Source organism: Rhinolophus sinicus, chromosome 17, assembly GCF_057876585.1.
Source record: "Rhinolophus sinicus isolate RSI-liver-muscle chromosome 17, RSI-T2T, whole genome shotgun sequence".
In the NCBI taxonomy this organism is placed as follows: Eukaryota; Metazoa; Chordata; class Mammalia; order Chiroptera; family Rhinolophidae; genus Rhinolophus; species Rhinolophus sinicus.
In genome coordinates this window covers 54,351,394-54,371,519 of record NC_142517.1, presented here as the reverse complement: position 1 = coordinate 54,371,519, position 20,126 = coordinate 54,351,394, and the positions used below count along the sequence as shown (strand labels likewise).

The 20,126-nt window shown below is 37.0% G+C and overlaps 1 protein-coding gene across 2 annotated transcripts in view; it reads right to left on the bottom strand.

The window, feature by feature from the left end:
• Positions 1–3,930: 3,930 nt before the first annotated feature.
• Positions 3,931–20,126, bottom strand: part of CCDC50 (coiled-coil domain containing 50) — a 79,393-nt gene continuing 63,197 nt past the window's right edge. Inside the window, exons 8-12 of one of the 2 annotated variants that reach the window (XM_074329519.2) lie at positions 19,680–19,724; positions 19,469–19,573; positions 17,185–17,264; positions 13,340–13,458; positions 3,931–10,205 (exon numbers count right to left, since the gene is read on the bottom strand). In XM_074329519.2, the coding sequence (XP_074185620.2) occupies positions 10,186–10,205; positions 13,340–13,458; positions 17,185–17,264; positions 19,469–19,573; positions 19,680–19,724 (369 nt within the window). In that variant the 3' untranslated portion in view covers positions 3,931–10,185. The remainder of the gene's footprint in view (positions 10,206–13,339; positions 13,459–17,184; positions 17,265–19,468; positions 19,574–19,679; positions 19,725–20,126) is intronic. The other variant, XM_019712621.3, reaches the window with a different exon arrangement.

Sequence of the window (20,126 nt, the reverse complement as noted above, 5' to 3'; positions counted from 1 at the left end):
TATGGGATGCCACAAAGGCAGTAATCGGAGGGAAATTTAAAGCTGTAAATGCTCACATTAAAAATAAAGATCTCATATTAATGACTTAACTTTACATTTTGCAAAGCTAGAAAATAAAACATTGCACTGAAAATGATAAGAAGGAAATAATAAAGATTAAAGTGAATACAGAGAATAGAAATACAATAGAGACAATCAATAAAACCAAAATTGGTTCTTTGAAAAGATCAACAAAATTGACAAACCTTTAGCTAGACTGACAAAGAAAATATAGAGATGAAGCAAATAACTAAAATCAGAAATAAGAGTGTAGATATTACTACCAAACTTACAGAAACAAACTAAAAAAGAGTATTAGAAAATACTATAAACTACACCAAAAAAAGAGATAATCTAGATGAAAAGAACACATTCCTAGAAACACACAAATTACCTAAACCAGTTCAAGAAGAAACAGATAATCTCAACAGATTTGTAACAAATGAAGAGATTGAATTAGTAATTAAGGCTCCCAAAACCAACAACAACAATAAAAAGCCCAGGATCAGATGGCTTTACTATTGAATTTTTAAGTAATTAGTATTTAAGTAATTAACATTAATCTTTCTAAACACTTCCAAAAAGGAGGAGGTATATAACTCATTCTATAAAGCCAGCATTACTCTTGACACCAAAGCTAAAGGTATCACAAGAAAATAAAATTGCAAACCCATATCCATTATGAATATAAATGTCAAAATTCTCAACATAATACTAGCAAATAAAATCATGCTAAAAGGACGACTAAGTGGAAATTATCCCAGGAATGCAAGGGTGGTTCAATTTAGGCAAATCAATGTAATACACATCAGCAGAATGAAGAAAAGGCACAAAATACAATTTATAATCGCACAAAAATGAAATACTTAGGAGTAAATCTAACAAACCATGTACAGCGCATACATGCCGAAAACTGGAAAACATTTCTGAAAGAAATCAAAGATTTAAATAAATGGAGATACGGACTAGTCTTTTCTGGAAGACTAAACACAGTAAAGCTGTCAATTTTCTCCAAATTGATAGAGAGGTTTCATGCAATTCACTTGAAAATACCAACAATAGTTCTTGTAGATGTACACAAAATTATTCTAGAATTTATATTCTAAGGCATAGGAACTAGAATAGCTAAAACTTTATCAAATAAAGTGTAAGAAATAGGTCTAGCCTATGTCAAGACTTACTATACAGCTACAGTAATGAGACCATAGTACTAGCAGAGGGACACATAGATCAACGGAAAAGAATAGAGAACTCAGAAATAGAACCATACAATATATGCTAATTGATTTTGACAAAGGTGTAAAAGTAATTCGGTGGAAGAAAGATGGCCTTTTCAAAATAGGTGCTGGAGCAATTGGACATCCAAGCAAAAAAAAAAAAAGAATAAAAATAATAAACCTTGATGCAAACCTTACCTTTTATGTAAAAATTGACTCAAAATGGATCAAGGACTTAACTGTAAAACTTACAACTAAAAAAATATTTATGAAAAAAAATACAGAAGAAAACCTTCAGGGTATAGAGGTAGGCAAAGATTTCTTAAGACTTGACACCTTCTGGATACTCTTGCATGATCCATAAAAGCAAAAATTATACCACTTGGTACTCACCTCCCCAAGCCAAAAAAGTCCATAGTCATTTATACAAACACCTTTAATGCCAATGTCAGAAATACCTACAGACACACACACACACACACTCATATGGCCCCAGTTCTCTGAGAGCCCCCAAGGCCTGGAGGGTAAGAGCTGGGCAGGTCTGCAAGAAAGGCTTCCTCAGCCAGGCAGGCACTGACAGCAGTGAGTACGGGCACGTATCGGGTAAGTAACGATACCAAACAATCAAGTGTGGCCGGTGTAATTAGGGGCACGTCATGATTAACACGGCCCAAAGCAAATCTGCATAATTTGGCACAGGAATTGGCAAGAAACGTGTGTTTTGGCAGTATGAAAGCAAGGTATGCTAGTGGGAGGTACATAAGTGCACCAGACCATCCAAAGACCTTTTGATGAAGGAGGCTCGCATTTGAAGCTCGAGGATAAAAAAATAAGAGTTTGGTTAGAGGAACACATGCGGGTTAAGGCCAGCCCACTGGTGTGGAGCTAGGATAACAGAACAGTGAGGTCAGGAACGCGGGATCTGCAAAGGGTACACACTCGATTATGAGATGAGTGAGTTCTGGAGACTAATGCACAGCATGGCGACTATAGTTAATGTATTATAAACCTGAAATTTGTACAGAGTAGATCTCAAGCGTTCTCATCACATATACACACAAAACAGGTAATTGTGAGAGGTAGTGGATATGTTCGTTAGTTTGATCGTGGTAATCATTTCACAGTGTACACATACATCAGAACATCACACTTGCACATATACAATTTGCAGTTGTCAAAAATAAACAAAAAGACACCTGTTTTTAAAGAACACAAGATCAAAACTGAGGCTTTTCAAATGATTGCTTAGGAAGTCTTTGTGACTTTCCATGTCCCCACTAGTGTATGAGGCTCTTCTTTTCTGGAATATCTTTAATGAAAACAACAACAACAACAACAAAAACTTAGCAGCCCTTGACAGCAAGAATCCTAGAACATTAGACCCGAAGGGGTGCTTAAAGATCACCATTTCTCCCTGCAACATGCTTATTAGTAAAGGAACGGAGGTACAGAGGGTAAGTGGTGACCCAAGGACCCAAAGCAAGTTCTCCACAGATCCAGGACTGGAACCCAGGTCTCCTTACTGCTCCTGGTTTCTTTAGTACACTGACTTTATTGCTCTAGTTTGCTTAAGCATGCAACTCAGATATGATGGGAGGAGGCAACAAGTGGTTTCTCTCTGCCCCTTGAAATGGGGCTGAAATTCTCTTCAAATCTCTACCCTATGACTTCTAATAGTCCAAAGCTCTGTAAAAGATTTCTCCAAATTTCCAAGGTGTAGGGTTTGGCTAATGTTCTCCTGGCTGCCTGTTTTAAGGAGGGTCTTTCTAGGTGCTACCTGTCCACCCCACCTGTCCAAAGCCTGACAGGCTCAGTCATATCTACCCAATCATATGAGGCACCTCCTGCCACAGATTCAAGGAAGCCACCTTAACTACATATTTAAATCAAGTTGGCATCTAGATGTGTCAACTTTTTTCACTGGCAACTTTCATCCTGCAATTCTTTAGAAACTAAAGGCTGAAATCAACATATAAACTTTCTTCAATAAAGTAACATCTGTACATCACTGGTGGTCCTTGGGCATCTAACTGGTAGAGATATATAATAGAGATCATTTAGATTCCCTATAGTTGCCAGAGAAGAAGGTGAGGCATAGAAAATATGGTCCAGGGAAACTAAATAGTGACTTCTTTAATAATCAATTTAACAGTCACTGAAAATGGTATCTTATTTTTAAGTAACCTGCTAAACTTCTGCAGAATCACTTCCGACATCGTAGTTACTCTATCAAACCAAGTAAGATAAAGAAACAAGTCTTATGAAGGTAAAATGTTAATGGTTGCTACTAGTATCTACTTTCAGAATCCATGGAGTGTCATGTATAGTGCAGACTGAGTTGCTGCACTCATGGTATCTTAGTATTTGGATTATTGGATGAAAATGCACATATTTTTTTCCTTCAAATGCATTAGGTAAGCCACCACCACCACACAAAGCAAAGCCACGTCTATAACCAATTTTAGACTTGGGTGTATTTGTCAAGAATGGGAATATACTAGGCCTAAGTATGATGTTACACGTGGTTACAGAAGGGGGACGGAACTGAAATAAGAGAAAACTTTACTGTAATTAAACAAAGCTCTATTAGGTTTACTTTGTAAAGAACGAACAAACACTCCCAGAATGTCCCAAGTCCTTGAACAGAATAAAGAAAACATGAGTCAGAGGCCACTGACTTAACAAATGACTTTATTAAGAGAGAAGGACAAGATTGGTGTTTGCTTCAAACCATCCAGGAAAACAAGCACACACACTTATACAATACTTTGGTTTAAAAATTACTCATATCGATGTTAATCCTGATGTTTAAAGAATCCAGTGGGACACAGGTGTAAAACACAGACCATAAAAACAGAAGCTTGCATAGATGAATTACTGTAGATGTATAAGTGGCATTTCAGGGAGGTGTGGACTGGAGTCCCAATGACGTTACCACTTCAACCTCCCAAGACACATGAAGGTCACCAGCACCATGTTTCTCCTCCTCAGTTAGGCCATGAGCAGGAACCACTCGCGCTGCGTGCAGGTGAACTGAAACAGACCGTTCCCGTCGGCCTCGCCTAGATGGGCGTGTGCATACCCACCAATACCCCCCACCCACCACCTTTAAGGCATCCACAATGTGCCCCTCACAGTTTCACTTAATCTCTAGATAGGCATGTGGTTTGAGGTGGTCTCTGTTTTCTGTCCTCAGACAGGCGACTGCATTCCATTCAGGTTCTACCCAGTTCCATGAAGTAATTATCTGAAAGCGGTCTTTCCCTCTGGGGCTTGGCTACAAATGAATATAAGCACTTGGGATAATGTCTCACTTGTTTTTCAAACATACCCACATTCCAAATGGCAAAGGGGTCCTTCCCAAAGAACCCAAAACCGCCTGGGCATCATGTAGTCATCTCTCAAGAGAGAACTTTTCCAAATTATAAGACAAAGGACAGCACCACCTCAATGTCCTGAGCAACTTGCTTTATAGGAGCAAACGCTTGTAGTTTATAATTCAGCACCTTTTCAAAATACAGTGTTGTGCTGGGATGGATTCTTAAGGAAAACTCCATTGGAGAATTCTCATTTTGGATCATCATTTTTACATGCTATCTTCCCACTGTACCTCATTATGGATCATACTTCATGGAATAAATACTGGGTTGCCTTTAAGAGGCAGGTGAAAAATACAGCTATTTCTGAGAAAGAGCATTTGGCTTTCAGTTTATACCAAGAGCTGAAGTTACAGCCTACGGGGATTTCAGAGACTTATTCAATCAGAAAATTAAAAAAAATTCTGACATCAAAAACCCTCTTGCTAAATTTCACAGCTAGAAACTATTTCAGCAATTATGGTCTGAAATTCAGTGCAACTAAAACATATCCTAAGTATATGATGTGTAACAGTCTATCCTTTCAACCTTTTCTCTTTGCTGTTCTTAATCTTTGTTCTTTTGTGAAGAATATGTATCTAAAACCCTGTCTTTCAATTCTTCTGTTCTTTATCCATGAACCTCAGCAATAAATAATAGGGCACTGGGTTACACAATTAATTGTCCTTATCTGAGATGCTGAAGCCAGCATAATACTGGTTCCCTATGCTATGAAGAGTTACTCAAAAAGAGAAAAACATTTTCTAGTCTGCTGAGAATACACAAAAACATATTAAATCTATTACAAACATGTTTCTAGGCAGTTTTCACAAATATATAAAGAGAATGTTTTTTAGGACCAGACATTTCCACAAATTAACATTACTTACATGACTGCATTAGTTTGTGGCATCAAATACAACCTTAAAAAAAATATTCTGGTGTCTTCTCTACCACAGCAAAAGTTTTCCGGCTTAATTTTTTCTTAAAAGTAATAAAACAGAAAGACTCTTCACATCAACAAATCTCCAATTTCAAGTAAATCTCTCTATTTTGTTTGGTTTTCTCTTTTTGTTATTAATGTTATGCATTTCAATACATAGGAGTGTTGGTGACATTCTTACAAAACAGTAACTAGTGACTTCACTGCACAATAGAACCTTTGAAAATACCTTCTACACAGTCGTAATGGAAAAAGACAGTCAACTCTCGATTATTCAGAAAGTGAGCACCTGAAGAATCTGGCCAGGAAATTCTCCCTCTCCTACCAATCTATTTGGTCATGCCACTGCTCATCCATGGAGAGAGAGAGAGGCAGCCAGAAATGAAATGACGGCTCAGTGGGAGGAGTGGTCCAAAGCTCTGGATGACAAGGCTGTTCGGGGACCACCCGGGAATTTTACATGTCAATGGAGAGTTGACAGTCATTCACATATAGGAAGTACAATACACTGACCTCAGTTGGAATCCAACTAATTTAAGGCAATACTGCTCCTCACACACATTGCTGGCACAAAGGGCAGGTCTCAACAGAAACATGATTCTATAGAAGTGAGATTTTCCCAGTTTACCCCTTCCTTTTTGACTTCCCTAGAATTAAATTTCAGCATTCCAACAGGTAAATGGCAGGAGCAATGATAACCTCAACTATTCCCTTTAAGGATCTACGTATCATCAGGGATACGAGATTCTTCCACCAAAAGTTTGGATGACTATGTGCCCACGCAGCATTCTCAGGACAGTCTCCAGTGTGCTTCTCCCTGCCCCTAAGACCTATTACGGGGAAATAAGGATTCTAGCAGTAAGATAAAGCAGTTATGGCTTTAAGACTCATAGGCACCACCAGATGTGAGGAGAAAATGGGACCATTTTATCTAGTCACTGCTCCATGAGCAGTACGTAATGAACAAAGTACTTTAAAAATCTGTTTTTGTCCTTTTGGCTAAAATAGATTTTGATTCTTTATGATTGTTTCTAAAAATGCTGATGTTACCAGAATATGGCATACGATGTAGTGAAATCTACTTGATCAGTGTTCCCTTTTACATTAAATTTCCCTACGTAAATACTGTTTTGCCAAATGGGAAAAGGCCTTTGAATGCAAGTTCTACTCTATTCTCAGTCCTTTAGTAAGCTGATTACACAAGGGTCTTATCCTTTCATTAGGTGAAAGATCTTATGGCCAATTACCAGTTATCTTTCAAGAAAATCATCATTGAATAAATTAATAATCTTGGTATTCCCCAAAGTGATTTTTATACAAAGGCAACACTCATTAAAAATCAAGGCCCTAAAATGTTAACCACTTGTGTGGTAAATTGAATGCACCATATTATAACAGGTGTTTCCAAAGAATAATCTGGCACAAGACAAAATTTAGAGAATATTTGACAGTATTAAAGAAAAATAATTATCAGTTAAAAGTTAATTATTTTTATACCGAAAAGTCCTGACATTGAGGGATAAGTATGGACAAAGTCAGCAATGAATTTATTCATCATCCAGTTCAGCCGCAGGCCACAGTAGAGAAGAAAGGAAAAATGGGTCCAGTTCATACTTTTCTGTGAGTTCAGTGGAACACAAGGCCCAGAGTCACACACTTTGGTCACACATACTGTTCTAGATGCCAAGTGGCCACTGCCATTCTGAACAGGTTCTTCTCCTGGGAGTATCTATCCACATCTGTCTTTTCTAATTTAGCTATGTCTCTGTGATCAAAAGCCATGGTCTTTCTCGCAGTTCATTAGTCTGTTGCTGGTTATTGTAAAGTCACTTGAGAAACAGTAATTCAATGGTATGCAAAGTCACTTTCTAAAAATTTCAATGTTCCTGTAAAGCATGTGTAATAGCAACTAACCAGTTTCCCAATAAAATAATTATGTCCGATAATGGTTTGACAATACAGTTAAATTTTTTTCAACTCAGATTGTTTAATCTGACCTTATCTCACATTGCTTTCCCAGGCAATGACTTACAAAAAGTTAGGCTGCGGGGAGTGGATGTATATGTCCAGTAGCCTTATAAAACTCCTTAAAATATTGTGCTCATTCAGCAATACTGGTGTTAAGAGAGCGTGGCCTCCAGAGAACAGAGGTATAGAAATAAAGATTTTCCAAGGCCAGAAGTATTAGTTTACATCACAACATTGGAACATAGTACAGTATGCTTAAATTGCATGTGTTCCAGCAGTAGGAACAGGAACAAAATAAATGTGTCCACATTTGTATAAAAATGACAAAGTGAAAAGCAGAGAACACAGTGAAGAGTGTTTGGTAGTTCCTTAAAAGACAGTTTTTACTTGCTTCTACAGTCTCAAAGATAATAATTACATTACTAGAATAAGAACAAGAGGATTTAACTGGTTGAGTTTGATTTGTCTCCTTACTCACAGGGAAAGAATTACTGATACGCTTTAAAAAGCGTTTGTTTTACAAAAAAAAATAAATTAAATATTTTTAAATTGTAATCTTTTAAAAACTTTAAAAAAATCAAATTTTCAATATAGATGTTGAATTGGGTGTCACAAGGGAACTATCACACTTGATCACTTCCTAAGACAGCTGAAACTCTAACATCCTGGTTGAGTGTGAAGTGGCACAATATTTTGAATGAAATATATCCAGGTAGCATTTTACAATAATAAATATAATTGGATGAAGTACATGAGAGGCAAGAGGAATACAGAATTGTAAAAGTAAAACCGATCATTGCATGATAGAAAAATAAACATTTATAAAATAAAAATATGGCAAATGATATTGCCCATCTGACTAATTATCAAATAAAAATACACTGTTTTTTTTTCCTGTAAAACTACTATAAAAACTTCTAAAAACATGAAGCAAAATCACAGGGCAGACAAAGAAAAACAGAACATTGCTAGAAGTCAATAAGGCCTAAGCTTTGGATATTGAAACCACCCTCTGGGAGCTGACTTGAGGCCAGGACCTCTCTTCTGTTTCCCTTGACTAAATAGACTTTCCTTCATTCATTTCATCATTGCCATTCAAAGTCCTGTTATCATCCCTTTCCCTAGTTCCCTGAAATAACTACCTCCTGTAGGGTTTTGTTTCTGTATCATTTCCCCAAAAAGTAACTCTTAGATATCTTATGCCCAAGTTCCTACAGTCCAAAAACTGTATGAAACTAAAGATCTTTCTCAAAATGAAAGATCCAAATCCAATCTCAGAAACTACTCTAAATAGCTTCCTGAATATTGCCCTACTTTATAGACCATCTGGAAAGATAAGGCAAAAGGAAGGCATTTCCCAGTGGGAAAAGAATGGATTAACAACTTTTTCTCTAGACACCTATATATTTCTTTCCAAAACACCATACTAGCATACTAGAATGCCAAAAATGTCATATTCATACAATGAAAAATAATACGAAGTCAAGCTGAAGGGGTATTATTTATATACATAGCGTGTTTGCCATTTGTGGTAACTAGTATAGGAAAATAAGCATTTCCTGAAGATTAGAAGACTAGATTTCTTGAAGAGAAGTTTAAAGGTCTTCTATAAAGGATCAATTGACCATGTGTCATTAACGAATGCGTAGAACCAAATACTTGGATAAAGAACCACTTTATCAACTTCATGTAACATTAATCTAATTGACAGATACACAAAATATTTTCGAGAGGTTGCCAAGAAATACTGCTATGTTTTTTAAGCAAGAGGAAAATTTCTACAGCAAGAGAGAATAATGGCATCTCCACTTATGTAAACACCTTCCCAATTCCATTAGCCGTGGCTTTGTAAATAAATGTAAAATAAGAGAAGGGATAGAAAGTTTTTCATTTTTAGTTGACTTTACACAGACCTGAGTTAAAATATCATAGAATTAAATTTTTGCCAATAAATACTAATAAATGAGTGATGCCTAGAGGCTTCAGAAAGTCTTGCTATTAAGGAAGCAATAGCAAAGAACGTGTCAGAGAATGACATCTAGGCCAATTTTCCCTGGAGGGCTTAGAAGGATGTGCAAAACCTCTAGAGTTCTGTCTGGTAGTCAGAGTAATATTTACAAACTGTTCCAAATGCTTGGTTTCTTTTTCTTTCTTTTTTTAAATACTTTATGGTTGTGATTTTTTTCTTTTCCTAAAGACTACTAAAAGTAAAAGGCTCTGTCTCTCAATATATCATACACTAGTGCACCAAAAAAGCTATTTCTTATATTCTTTTGTTCTGCATTGTATCCAAACATTAGGTTTTACCTTGGTTGTTATCATCACAAAACTCTAATTGCTAAGTAAATCCTAGTCCCTAGATACCAATACACCATACCTAACAAAAATGGCATTTTATAGATCTCTTAGATACTAAATCCCAGGAAGTATATGCAGCGTAGAGGTGGTCAATATTCAGAAGCTAGATTTTCTTGTACTGCCCAAGTGATCGGAAATAATTAAAACATTTTAAATGAATTTAAATTATTTATGGTCAGAAAAATACTTGAGGATAAATCCCCAGAATACAACATAGGAGGAAAAAATAAGCACGGAATGCATTCTGTATCATCCAGTAATATTGGCTACAGTGAGTCCGTTTTCAAGGCAGATTCCTAGGTTTTTACTGCTTATAATGGAAACCTGGGGAGGGGAAGAAAAAAGAAGAAACACCATTAAGGAAAACAATCTTTGAAACTCGGTAATCTACAGATTCAATGCAATCTCTATCAAAACACCAATGGCATTTTTCACAGAACTAGAACAAATAATCCTAAAACTTATATGGAACCACCAAAGACCCTGAATAGCCAAAGCATCTTGAGAAAGAACAAAGTTGGAGGTATCACACTACCTGACATCAAACTATACTACAAGGCTATAGTAATGAAACAGCATGGTAGTGGCATAGAAACAAACACATAGATGAATGAAATAGAGTGGAGAGCCCAGAAATAAACCCATATGGTCAACTAATCTATGACAAAGGACGTAAGAGTATACAATGCGGTAATGACAGTCTCTTTAATAAGCAGTGCTGGGAAAACTGGACAGATATATGCAAAAAAAAAAAAAATGAAACCAAACCACCTTTGTACATCATATGTATATATATAAAAATAAACTCAAAGTGGATTAAAGACTTAAATGTAAGACCTAAAACCATAAAACTCCTAGAAGAAAACAAAGGTAGTAAAACTCTTTGACATAGCTCTTAGCAATATTTTTTGGATGTGTATCCTCGGGCAAGGGAGACAAAAGAAAAAATAAACAAATGGAACTACATCAAAATGAAAAGTTTCTGCATAGCAAAGGAAACCATCTACAGAAAGGAAAAGTCGACCTACTGAATGCGAGAAGATGTTCGCCAGTGATATATCCCACAAAGGGTTAATATCCAAAATATATAAGGAACTCATACAACTTAACATCAAAAAACCCAAATAATCTGATTAAAAAATGGGCAGAGGACCTGAATAGACATTTCTCCAAAGAGGACATACAGATGGACAACAGACATATGAAAAAATGCTCCAAGTCACTACATCAGAGAAATGCAAATAAAAACCACAATGAGATTATCATCTCACACCGGACAGAATGGCTACCATCAGTAAAACAACAAACAACAAACGTTGGCGAGGATGTGGAAAAAAGGGAACCATTGTGCATTGTTGGTGGGATTGCAGACTGGTGCAGCCACTATGGAAAACAGTATGGAGGTTCCTCAAAAAATTAAAAACAGACCTGCCATAGGACCCAGCAATCCCATTTCTGAGGATTTATCCAAAGAAACCCAAAACACTAATTAAAATAGATATATGAAACTCTATGTTCACTATAGCATTATTTATAATACAATAGCCAAGATATGAAAGCAACATAAGTGTCTACCCATAGACAAATGGATAAAGAAGAGGTGGTACATATACACAAAGGAATACTGGCCATTAAAAAAAAAAGTGAAATCTTGCCATTTGCAACAACATGGATGAACCTAAAGCATATTATGCAAAGTGAAATAAGTCAGACAGAGAAAGACAAAACCATATGATTCCACTTACATGTGAAATTTAAAAAATAAATGAACAAACAAAACAGCAACAGACTCATAGATACAGAGGACAAATTGATGGTTACCAGATGGGAGAGGGATAGGGGAGATTGGTGAAAAAAGTGAAGGGATTAAGAAGTACAAATTGGCAGTTATAAAACAGTCACACGAACGTAAAGTGCAGCATAGGGACTATAATCAATAATACTGCAATAACTCTGTGTGGTGCTAGACGAGTATTAGACTTATATTTGGGGTGATTATGTCGTAAGTTACATAAACGTCTAATCACTATGTTGGACACCTGAAACTAATATGATATTGCATGTCAACTGTAACTGAAACTTTTAAAAATTATTTCTAAAAATAAATTTTTTTTAGGATCTTTGAAACTCTGTTTTTCTCCCTGCTCAGGCAAAATAATTTATCTTTATTTCTATGCATTTCAAGTGGTTCATGTTTTCTTCATTCTTGATTATATTTGCATATAGAATCATCATGTGATGTATTATAGAATTATACACTTGAAAGCTATGTAGTTTTGTTGACCATTGTCACCCCAATAAATTTTAATAAGAATCATTGTGTTATTTTAATATTACGTATCAAATATATGTCAAGAACATGAAGGCACCCCCTAAAAAGTAATGCATGTATATAGTTTGAGAAAAGAAAGAAACATGAGCTATTTCCAGTTAAACCAGGGATGGTGAAAGGGCCCCCAAAAGATGGAAATTGCATACTATGGGTTTTTTTGATAAAGTCAAATTTATCCCATCTTTAAATAATGTATTTTGCCTTATTCTCAACGTTGGATGAATGTTAGAATAGAGAGGGGTGGGGGAAGGGGAGCTTTATAAAAAATACAAATACCTAGCAACACCCCCACCCCTTGATAGTATGATTTAACTAATCTGGAGTGGCACCTGTACACTGGTATTTCATAATGACTGCAGAAAAAGAAGTTTGGCAAGGCTATCATTGGATTTGGCAAAGGATAATAAAAACACTAAGAAATCTTCAAAAATTGTAACACATTGTAAACATCAGTAAGACCTAATATTTGTAAAGATTATTGCGATCTGCTTTCATATATTTTACTTCTATGATCCTGACAATGCTGACACTATTAAAATCACATCCATTTTTAGATGAGGAAATTAAGAAACTTTTTTGTAATCTCATTTTATGACTGTCATAAAAATACACATAAGCGAATGCATATGATTTGAAAAGCAACTACAGTCAATTCCTTTCATTTTAAAGATCTGGTCCATCTTAGATCTCATGTTCTTTCCTCATATTCCTTGCCCCATTTTTCTTCTGCGTAAGAGTTTTGTGGGCTGTGTCTATGCTAATGTGTATTTTAAGTCTAATAAATAGTCATGGGGAGACGAAACAAGAGCTAGAAAAGAAAACCCTGGTGGATTTAAACAGTGGACACGGCCACCCTTTAAGAATCTGATGAAAGCAATGAGCTCTCTCTGGAGAAAAATACAAATACACAGGAAAACTAGCATTCAATTTAAGGTGTTTTGTTTCTGTTTTTGTTTTTTTTAATGTTTTTTGTTTGTTTTTTAATAAATGAAGAATATTATATTCTGTTGAGAGAAATAACTTGTTTTTCCACTCTAGTGATCTGTAAGATAGGATTTGATTTTTCCACCATAGCATGGGGATTATTTAAAAAGATCCTATACCTGACCATATATATTTTTCTTACCTTTATGAGAGGACTCTGATTTTGAGAAAAGACGTGTGGAATTATGCTGGTTTGTAACATGAGTGTAATCCAAATCCTCAGCATCTGTCATGGTAGGTGGTGGTGGCCTGAAAGGAAGTCTGAATTTAGAGAGATTCTAAGTGTGGTGACTACAATTCCACCATTCATTGGATCCCATGGTAAAAACATTTTTGGTACAAATGCGAAATCAGAATGTTTTAGAATCCTCGTTTTAGTTCCTGGCCAGTTGTATCACCTTGGCTACATAATTTAATCTTACCGTTCCTTGGTTTTGAAGCACATAATTCAATAAAAAACACATTATTTCTGAAAATCTAATATGTGTGAGGCACTGTGTTAATGGCTACAGAAACAAAGATTAATGAGATGTGATCAGTCATTAATGGAAAATTTATTTTGGCAGGTTTTACGAAGAAAAAGAGGAAGAATGGCAAAGATAGAAAGGAAGAAAATCATAAAGAAAGTTATGGATGGATGGATGGAAGGAAGGAAGGAAGGAAGGAAGGAAGGAAGGAAGGAAGGAAGGAAGGAAGGAAGGAAGGAAAAAGGGAAGAGAGGGCAGCAGGTGAGGAGGGAGGAAGAGGAGGAAAGAAAGGAAAGAGGGGAGAGAAGGAGGGGACATTGGTCAACATATAAAATTTACAGCAAAGATCCTTAATCCACTAGGTGGCACAGCAGAGCTTAAAGAAAGAAAGGGGAATCATATTTGCAACTTTTTGTGTCAAAAGAAAACAATGTAAAAAACATTGGGAAATTTTTACTACTCTAAACTTTTTATTTTAACCATTTAACAGACTTCTGCCAACATTGGATTTAATGAAGATTAAGAAAAAAGAAAATCTCTCCTTTTTTGTTGTTTCCCAAAGCTGTACACAAATGTAGCATTAAAGCGTGAAACCGCATGATTAAGATCTGTCAGTATATAACCATGTCATAGGATGTTTTATGCAATTATATATATACAATCTGGAAAGCATAAGTATTCTGAAGTTTGGAAAGTTATATTTAGTTTGGTGCAATAGGCTCTGTCATATGAAAATAAAGGCAAGTGTTTCCAAATTTCTCACCCTGTCCCCAAGCAGTAGGTCTCTGGGTATTCAGCGCCTGGAAGGGTCAGCATGGGATATAAACTGTGTATATAGTGAGGACTTTGCTATGGGTTCTACTTTGATGATGTCAATTAACTTTCAAGACTAGTCTGCACTATCACACACATATTTTAGCGTTAAGATTAGGTAGGTAAGATGAGGTAAGTGACCTGTCCAAGTTCACACAGTTGTTTAGTGGCAGAGCCATGGCTCAAATTCAACTGGACTTCAAAACCAGTGCTCTTAACTACTATATTATGTTCTGCTACAAAGGTATGTATTTCTAACTAACGGCAGTAGCATCTTCATTCAAGACTACATGTAAGAGGAGAATGAAAATAAAATATCAAGAGTATTATTACCAGTATAAAATCTGAGAGTTAAAAGAATTTGGAACTTGTTGAAACTTTTTCCAATTACAAAGAGGCAAAATTAATTCAGACTGCCAACTGGTTCTCTATTTCCTTAGAAGAGTAGAAATCTTATGATGGACAAAGAAACTGAATTTGATCCATGAATGCTACAAGCTCTACCTGAGAATGTGCTTCCCCTCGACTACGATTACTACTGCACTGAAGTCAACATCTCGACCTAGGAAGATCCATATTTTTCAATCCTTGAAACCATTTATTTCTGTTAAAATGGCTAATTAAACCTTTCTACCAGGAAAGGAAAGCATAAGACGATAGGCTTTAATTTCTAACTATGAACAAACCCACAGATATCATAAAATTCTTTATTTTTGTTTTGTCATATATATTATATTTCTGTAAATTATATTTAAAGACAAATGTTCCTCTCAGGTCAAAAAAGACTTCAGTTCTACTAGTCACAAGTCACTTTTCACTTACTTATAATAGCCATTATTAATACAGGGTCATTTGATTATTCATCCTTATAATAGGTCAAATATTTTTATGAGTGCTTATTAGATTCCAGAAACTTGTTTTGAATTTCATATAAGCCTTTTAAAACAGCTATTACAGATTGTTCTATCTTATCTGCTGTCAAAGTTATTAGTGTTCTAAAAAGCCCATAGACTTTGAAGATGGAATATAACTCTAAAGATGGTTTTAATTCATTTGACCAAAAGAAGCATAATAAACCACAGCTATTTACTTACTCAGAACAGATTAGTTGTTATTTCACTTAGATATTGCAGGGATGCAAATAAAACTAAACTATGTAGTACTAAAATCTGCTTTAAAAACTGGCAAGTGGTTAACTAAAAGCTACAAGAAGAACCAATTGCATATGATTAGACAGACTATACTACTGTTGCCCTGAGAGCTTAACAAACCTGACATAATTTTCTGAAGGGTATTCATCTTCTGAAAGCCCATGAATTTAAAAATACAGTATGTCTTTTAAAGGATACTAAATATATTCACTTTAAAGAAACAAGCCTCGCAGCCTATGTGTGGGCAATAAGTGGCAAAACAGTGTATGTTTTTCACTGTGATAAAACTTATGTTTTAAGAATAAATATATTTTGGGCTGGCCCCGTGGCTCAGGAGGTTAGAGCTCCATGCTCCTAACTCCGAAGGCTGCCGGTTCAATTCCCACATGGGCCAGTGGGCTCTCAACCACAAGGTTGCCAGTTCAATCCCTCCAGTCCCGCAAAGGATGGTGGGCTCCGCCCCCTGCAACTAAGATTGAACACGGCACCTTGAGCTGAGCTGCCACTGAGCTCCCAGATGGCTCAGTTGGTTGGAATGTGTCCTCTCAACCACAAGGTTGCCGGTTCGACTTCTGCAGGGGATGGTGGGCTGTGCCCCCTGCAACTAGAAAACGGCAACTGGACCTGGAGCTGAGCTGCGCCCTCCACAACTAAGATTGAAAGGACAACAACTTGACTTGGGGGAAAAAAAAAAAGGCCTGGAAGTACACATTGTTCCCCAATAAAGTCCTGTTCCCCTTCCCCAATAAAAAAAATTAAAAATTTTTTAAAAAAAAAGAATAAATATATTTTTAAAAATCAGGACTGAAATTCAATGTTTTAATAATTTAGAGTTTTCAAAATGTCAGATTTAGTGTTATCTTTGTCTTTTTCTATTTAATGTTCTCTCCTCCTTTTCCAATCATATTTTCTTTTGAAAAGCAGCAGAACAACAAATTACAAAAAACAAAAAACAAAAAAATTGCTTCCCCAGAGACTTAAAGGTGGACAGCTTGAGGTGGAAAGATTGCAGCTGCTCCATAACTATGACCCCAGTCTGTCTGAGAGAAGTCAGGAAGCACACACACCATAGCCCCTGCAGCGTGGCCTGCTGGGATTCAGAAGAGGCTGCAATGACTAAAATGAGTATTGCTCAGGATGCTGAGACGCACAAAGAAATGAACTTAAGTGTGTGTAAATGTCAGGCACACACCAATGTGATCATGAAACTCAGTAAAAATTTAAAACCTGAGATTTTACTTAGGAAAATGGTTAAATTCATCCCTTCTTAATTGACGGCATCAGTTCAGTGAATCCAGAGACAAAAACTCGTCCTAACAAAAAACATGGCCTTCCTTTTATACACCGCAGTTTCTGTGAAATTCCTCATCTTCTCAGAATTTAAGACAATAACTTTTTTTTTTTTTTTTTTTTTAAATCGTAAGAACTGATACTACCTCACAACTGCAGATTTCTGGAACTCCTCTCCAAAGAACAAACGCGCTTTTCAGGCCACAGCATCTCCTTACTCACCCCAATGGTAAGTTCCTCACTCTCCTTTGCAGGTGTCAACTTACCGTGCTGGCCTGTCATTCTTAAAACGGTGAGGTTCATCACTCTCTTTTGACTTTGAGTGTGTTGCTTTAGTTGTTTTGGGCTATGAATAGAAGAGAGAGAGAGAGAGAGAGAGAGAGAGAGAGAGAGAGAGAGAGAGAGAGAGAACAGCAAACAAAGAAAACATTAGGTTTACAAAATATCTAAATCATGTCAAACTCTCATTTAGTAATTTCAGGTTACTTCCATTCAGTTGAGGAACACAAGGTATTTTTTAAATACAGCCACTCAGAGATAGGAAAAAAAAGACTACTGTCACCAAGGCATGTGGGAGGCTGTGAGTGCAGCCAGATGATGGGCTAAGACACCCAAACAGGCTCCCCAACAGGGGTGTGCGTGGCCACCCATTATTAGCATAATAGCCGCACAGCAGGTCACGAGAACTGGTGGAATCTAGTCTGTGGAATCTAGGTGTGTGCTCTTCAATTGATTTCTGAACACCTGACTTAGGGATGATGCTGTTTCAAGCCAGAAAACTAAGGCGCATTTAAGGCAACTTTTCCAGGAGAGGAACTGTACCAGAACCAGTCAAAAATGTAGAAAGCACAGAAGTTCTGATACTTGCTACAAATGTGCCCTTCCCTTCTTATTTTCCCGATTTGTAATCCTTAAAAATACCTACTCCTTGATAGCTGGGTTAACAAAAAAATTGAGTAACTCTTGGGCAATTATCTGTGGATTTGTTTAGGTAAAAGCGTTTGGGAACGCTTCTATTTAAAAGTGAAATAGGTTTGTTAGGAAAAATCCTGAGTTACTAAGAGGGCAAAAAAAGGAGATGAATATAAATAATTACATGGAAATAGTACTTTCATTTGTTTTTTAGACAACTGGGTAACTGAGCAACAGGAAATAGAGCAATACTATTATCATGGTTTCTATTTGCTCTTTTTCCTCAGAGCTGAGGCTCAGAAAGGACGAGAGGCCCAAGGGAGCAATTTGTTCGAGAGAGAGAGAACAGTGGATACACACCCTAATTACATCCTTCCAGGCCCAGTACAAGCTCCTGCCCTAGAAAGCCTTTACTGCATGAATTCTCCCGCTCCTCCTGTTGTCCTTCCACTATGCTTTCCTCCACTAGCTTGACCATGTATTTGTTAGGTGTCCAGTTAGTCTTCCCCTCCACATTATCTGTTATTATGAGGAAAACATATCTTTGTCTTTCCCTGTAAGTGCAGAAGGATGCTTTGCAAACAGTGACTGATGAGAAAAAGTCTGTTGAATTGAAATTGCTATCACCATATACCACAATTAGATTATTTTAGAGCAGAATGAATTGCAGTCATTATTTTCCTACTATTTCTGATTAATGAGGGGAAGACAACAGTTTAAGCTCATGCTAGACAGTTCTTATACTCTGCCACAAGCAATGATTGCTGGTGATATCTGTCAGTCTGTCACAGATCAAGTTATATTAGAGAAAAGAGACACGCTGGCAACCACCCGATCAGGGATGAAGCACAACATAAGCAGAGAGGGAAAGGAGAGAGGAAAAAAAGGCCACTGTGGAAACATGACAGCATGTCAACATGCTACCATCTCCTAGAAGCATACGAAAACTAAGATTGCTCATGACCAGAGGCACTTGAGACTCAGTTGGTCTTAAAATCAATGGAATGAGTCTTTCCATCTCAGCAGTAACTTTTTACATGGTTACTTTCAAGAATTCAGTATGATAGCTCATAGTGAAACAACTTTTACAAGTCAGATTCACACAGGCGATAATTTGTATAATCTAAATATGTGTATTTACAGAGCTTACCCTAAAAGCAGAGTCCCCTTGCCATTTCTAATTTTACTTTTAATTAAAAAAACAAGCAGGGCTGGCCCGGTGGCTCAGGTGGTTGGAGAGCCGTGCTCCTAACGCCAAGGTCACCAGTTCGATTCCCACACGGGCCAGTGAGCTATGCTCCCTACAGCTAAGACTGTGATCAACAGCTCTCCCTGGAGCTGGGCTGCCGTGAGCAGCTGGAGTTCGGTGTGAGCTGCCATGGGCTACCGTGTGCTGCCAGGAGCAGCTGGTGGCCAGCGTGAGTGGCCAGCGTGAGTGGCTGGCTGCTGCTGTGTGAGCGGCCGACCGACGACTGGCGACCAACTGCCTCAGCCTGGGGGAAAAGCAAGGCTCATAATACCAGCATGGGCCAGGGAGCTGTGTCCTACACAACTAGACTGAGAAACAACGGTTTGAACCAGAGTGGGGGGTAAGGCGGAAAAAGGGAGTGGGGGGGACAAGCGAAAAACAGATCCTACCTTCCAATCATGGTCCTGCTTTCTTTTGTCCAGTGATGATTTCTCCCGTTCCTTAGCTTTCTTGTAAGCTTTCTTTTCTTCAGCCATTAGAAGTCTAGCAATTTCCTAAACAAAATCCAGTCAATATTGATTACAGAGCTGCGGGCAGAAAATAACCAGGTATTTCCAAAGAATATTGGCTAAACCAACTCATTAACTAACTTGAACTCACCTCATCCTGGGCTACCTGAGCTGCTCTCATGTCTACCTGCGTAGCCTGTGGTATAGAAAACATAAAAAGAATAATTGAATTGAAATCTACACCATCCATTTTTTAAAATCTTACATAAAAATAAACTGGTATTTTAAACTAGTTGTGATTAACATCCCTCAAGTTGGTAATCAGATGGTATATTTTCACCAGCCAGAGCAGGGTCTATTTTTATCAAATTCTACTGCAGATTCTTAGAGAATTATCTGAATAACGTGGAGACAAGGATATGGAATTCTATTGCTAACGCTTACTCAGTAAATAAAAATAAACACTATTCCTGTTGTTTTGATTTTCCCACCAGTAAAAAAGGTATCAGTTTCTCAACTGATCGAGTGTTATATATTGGTACTTTGGTTTTCGAATGTCTCCGTTGACAAACATTTCGGTTTATGAATGCCATAAATT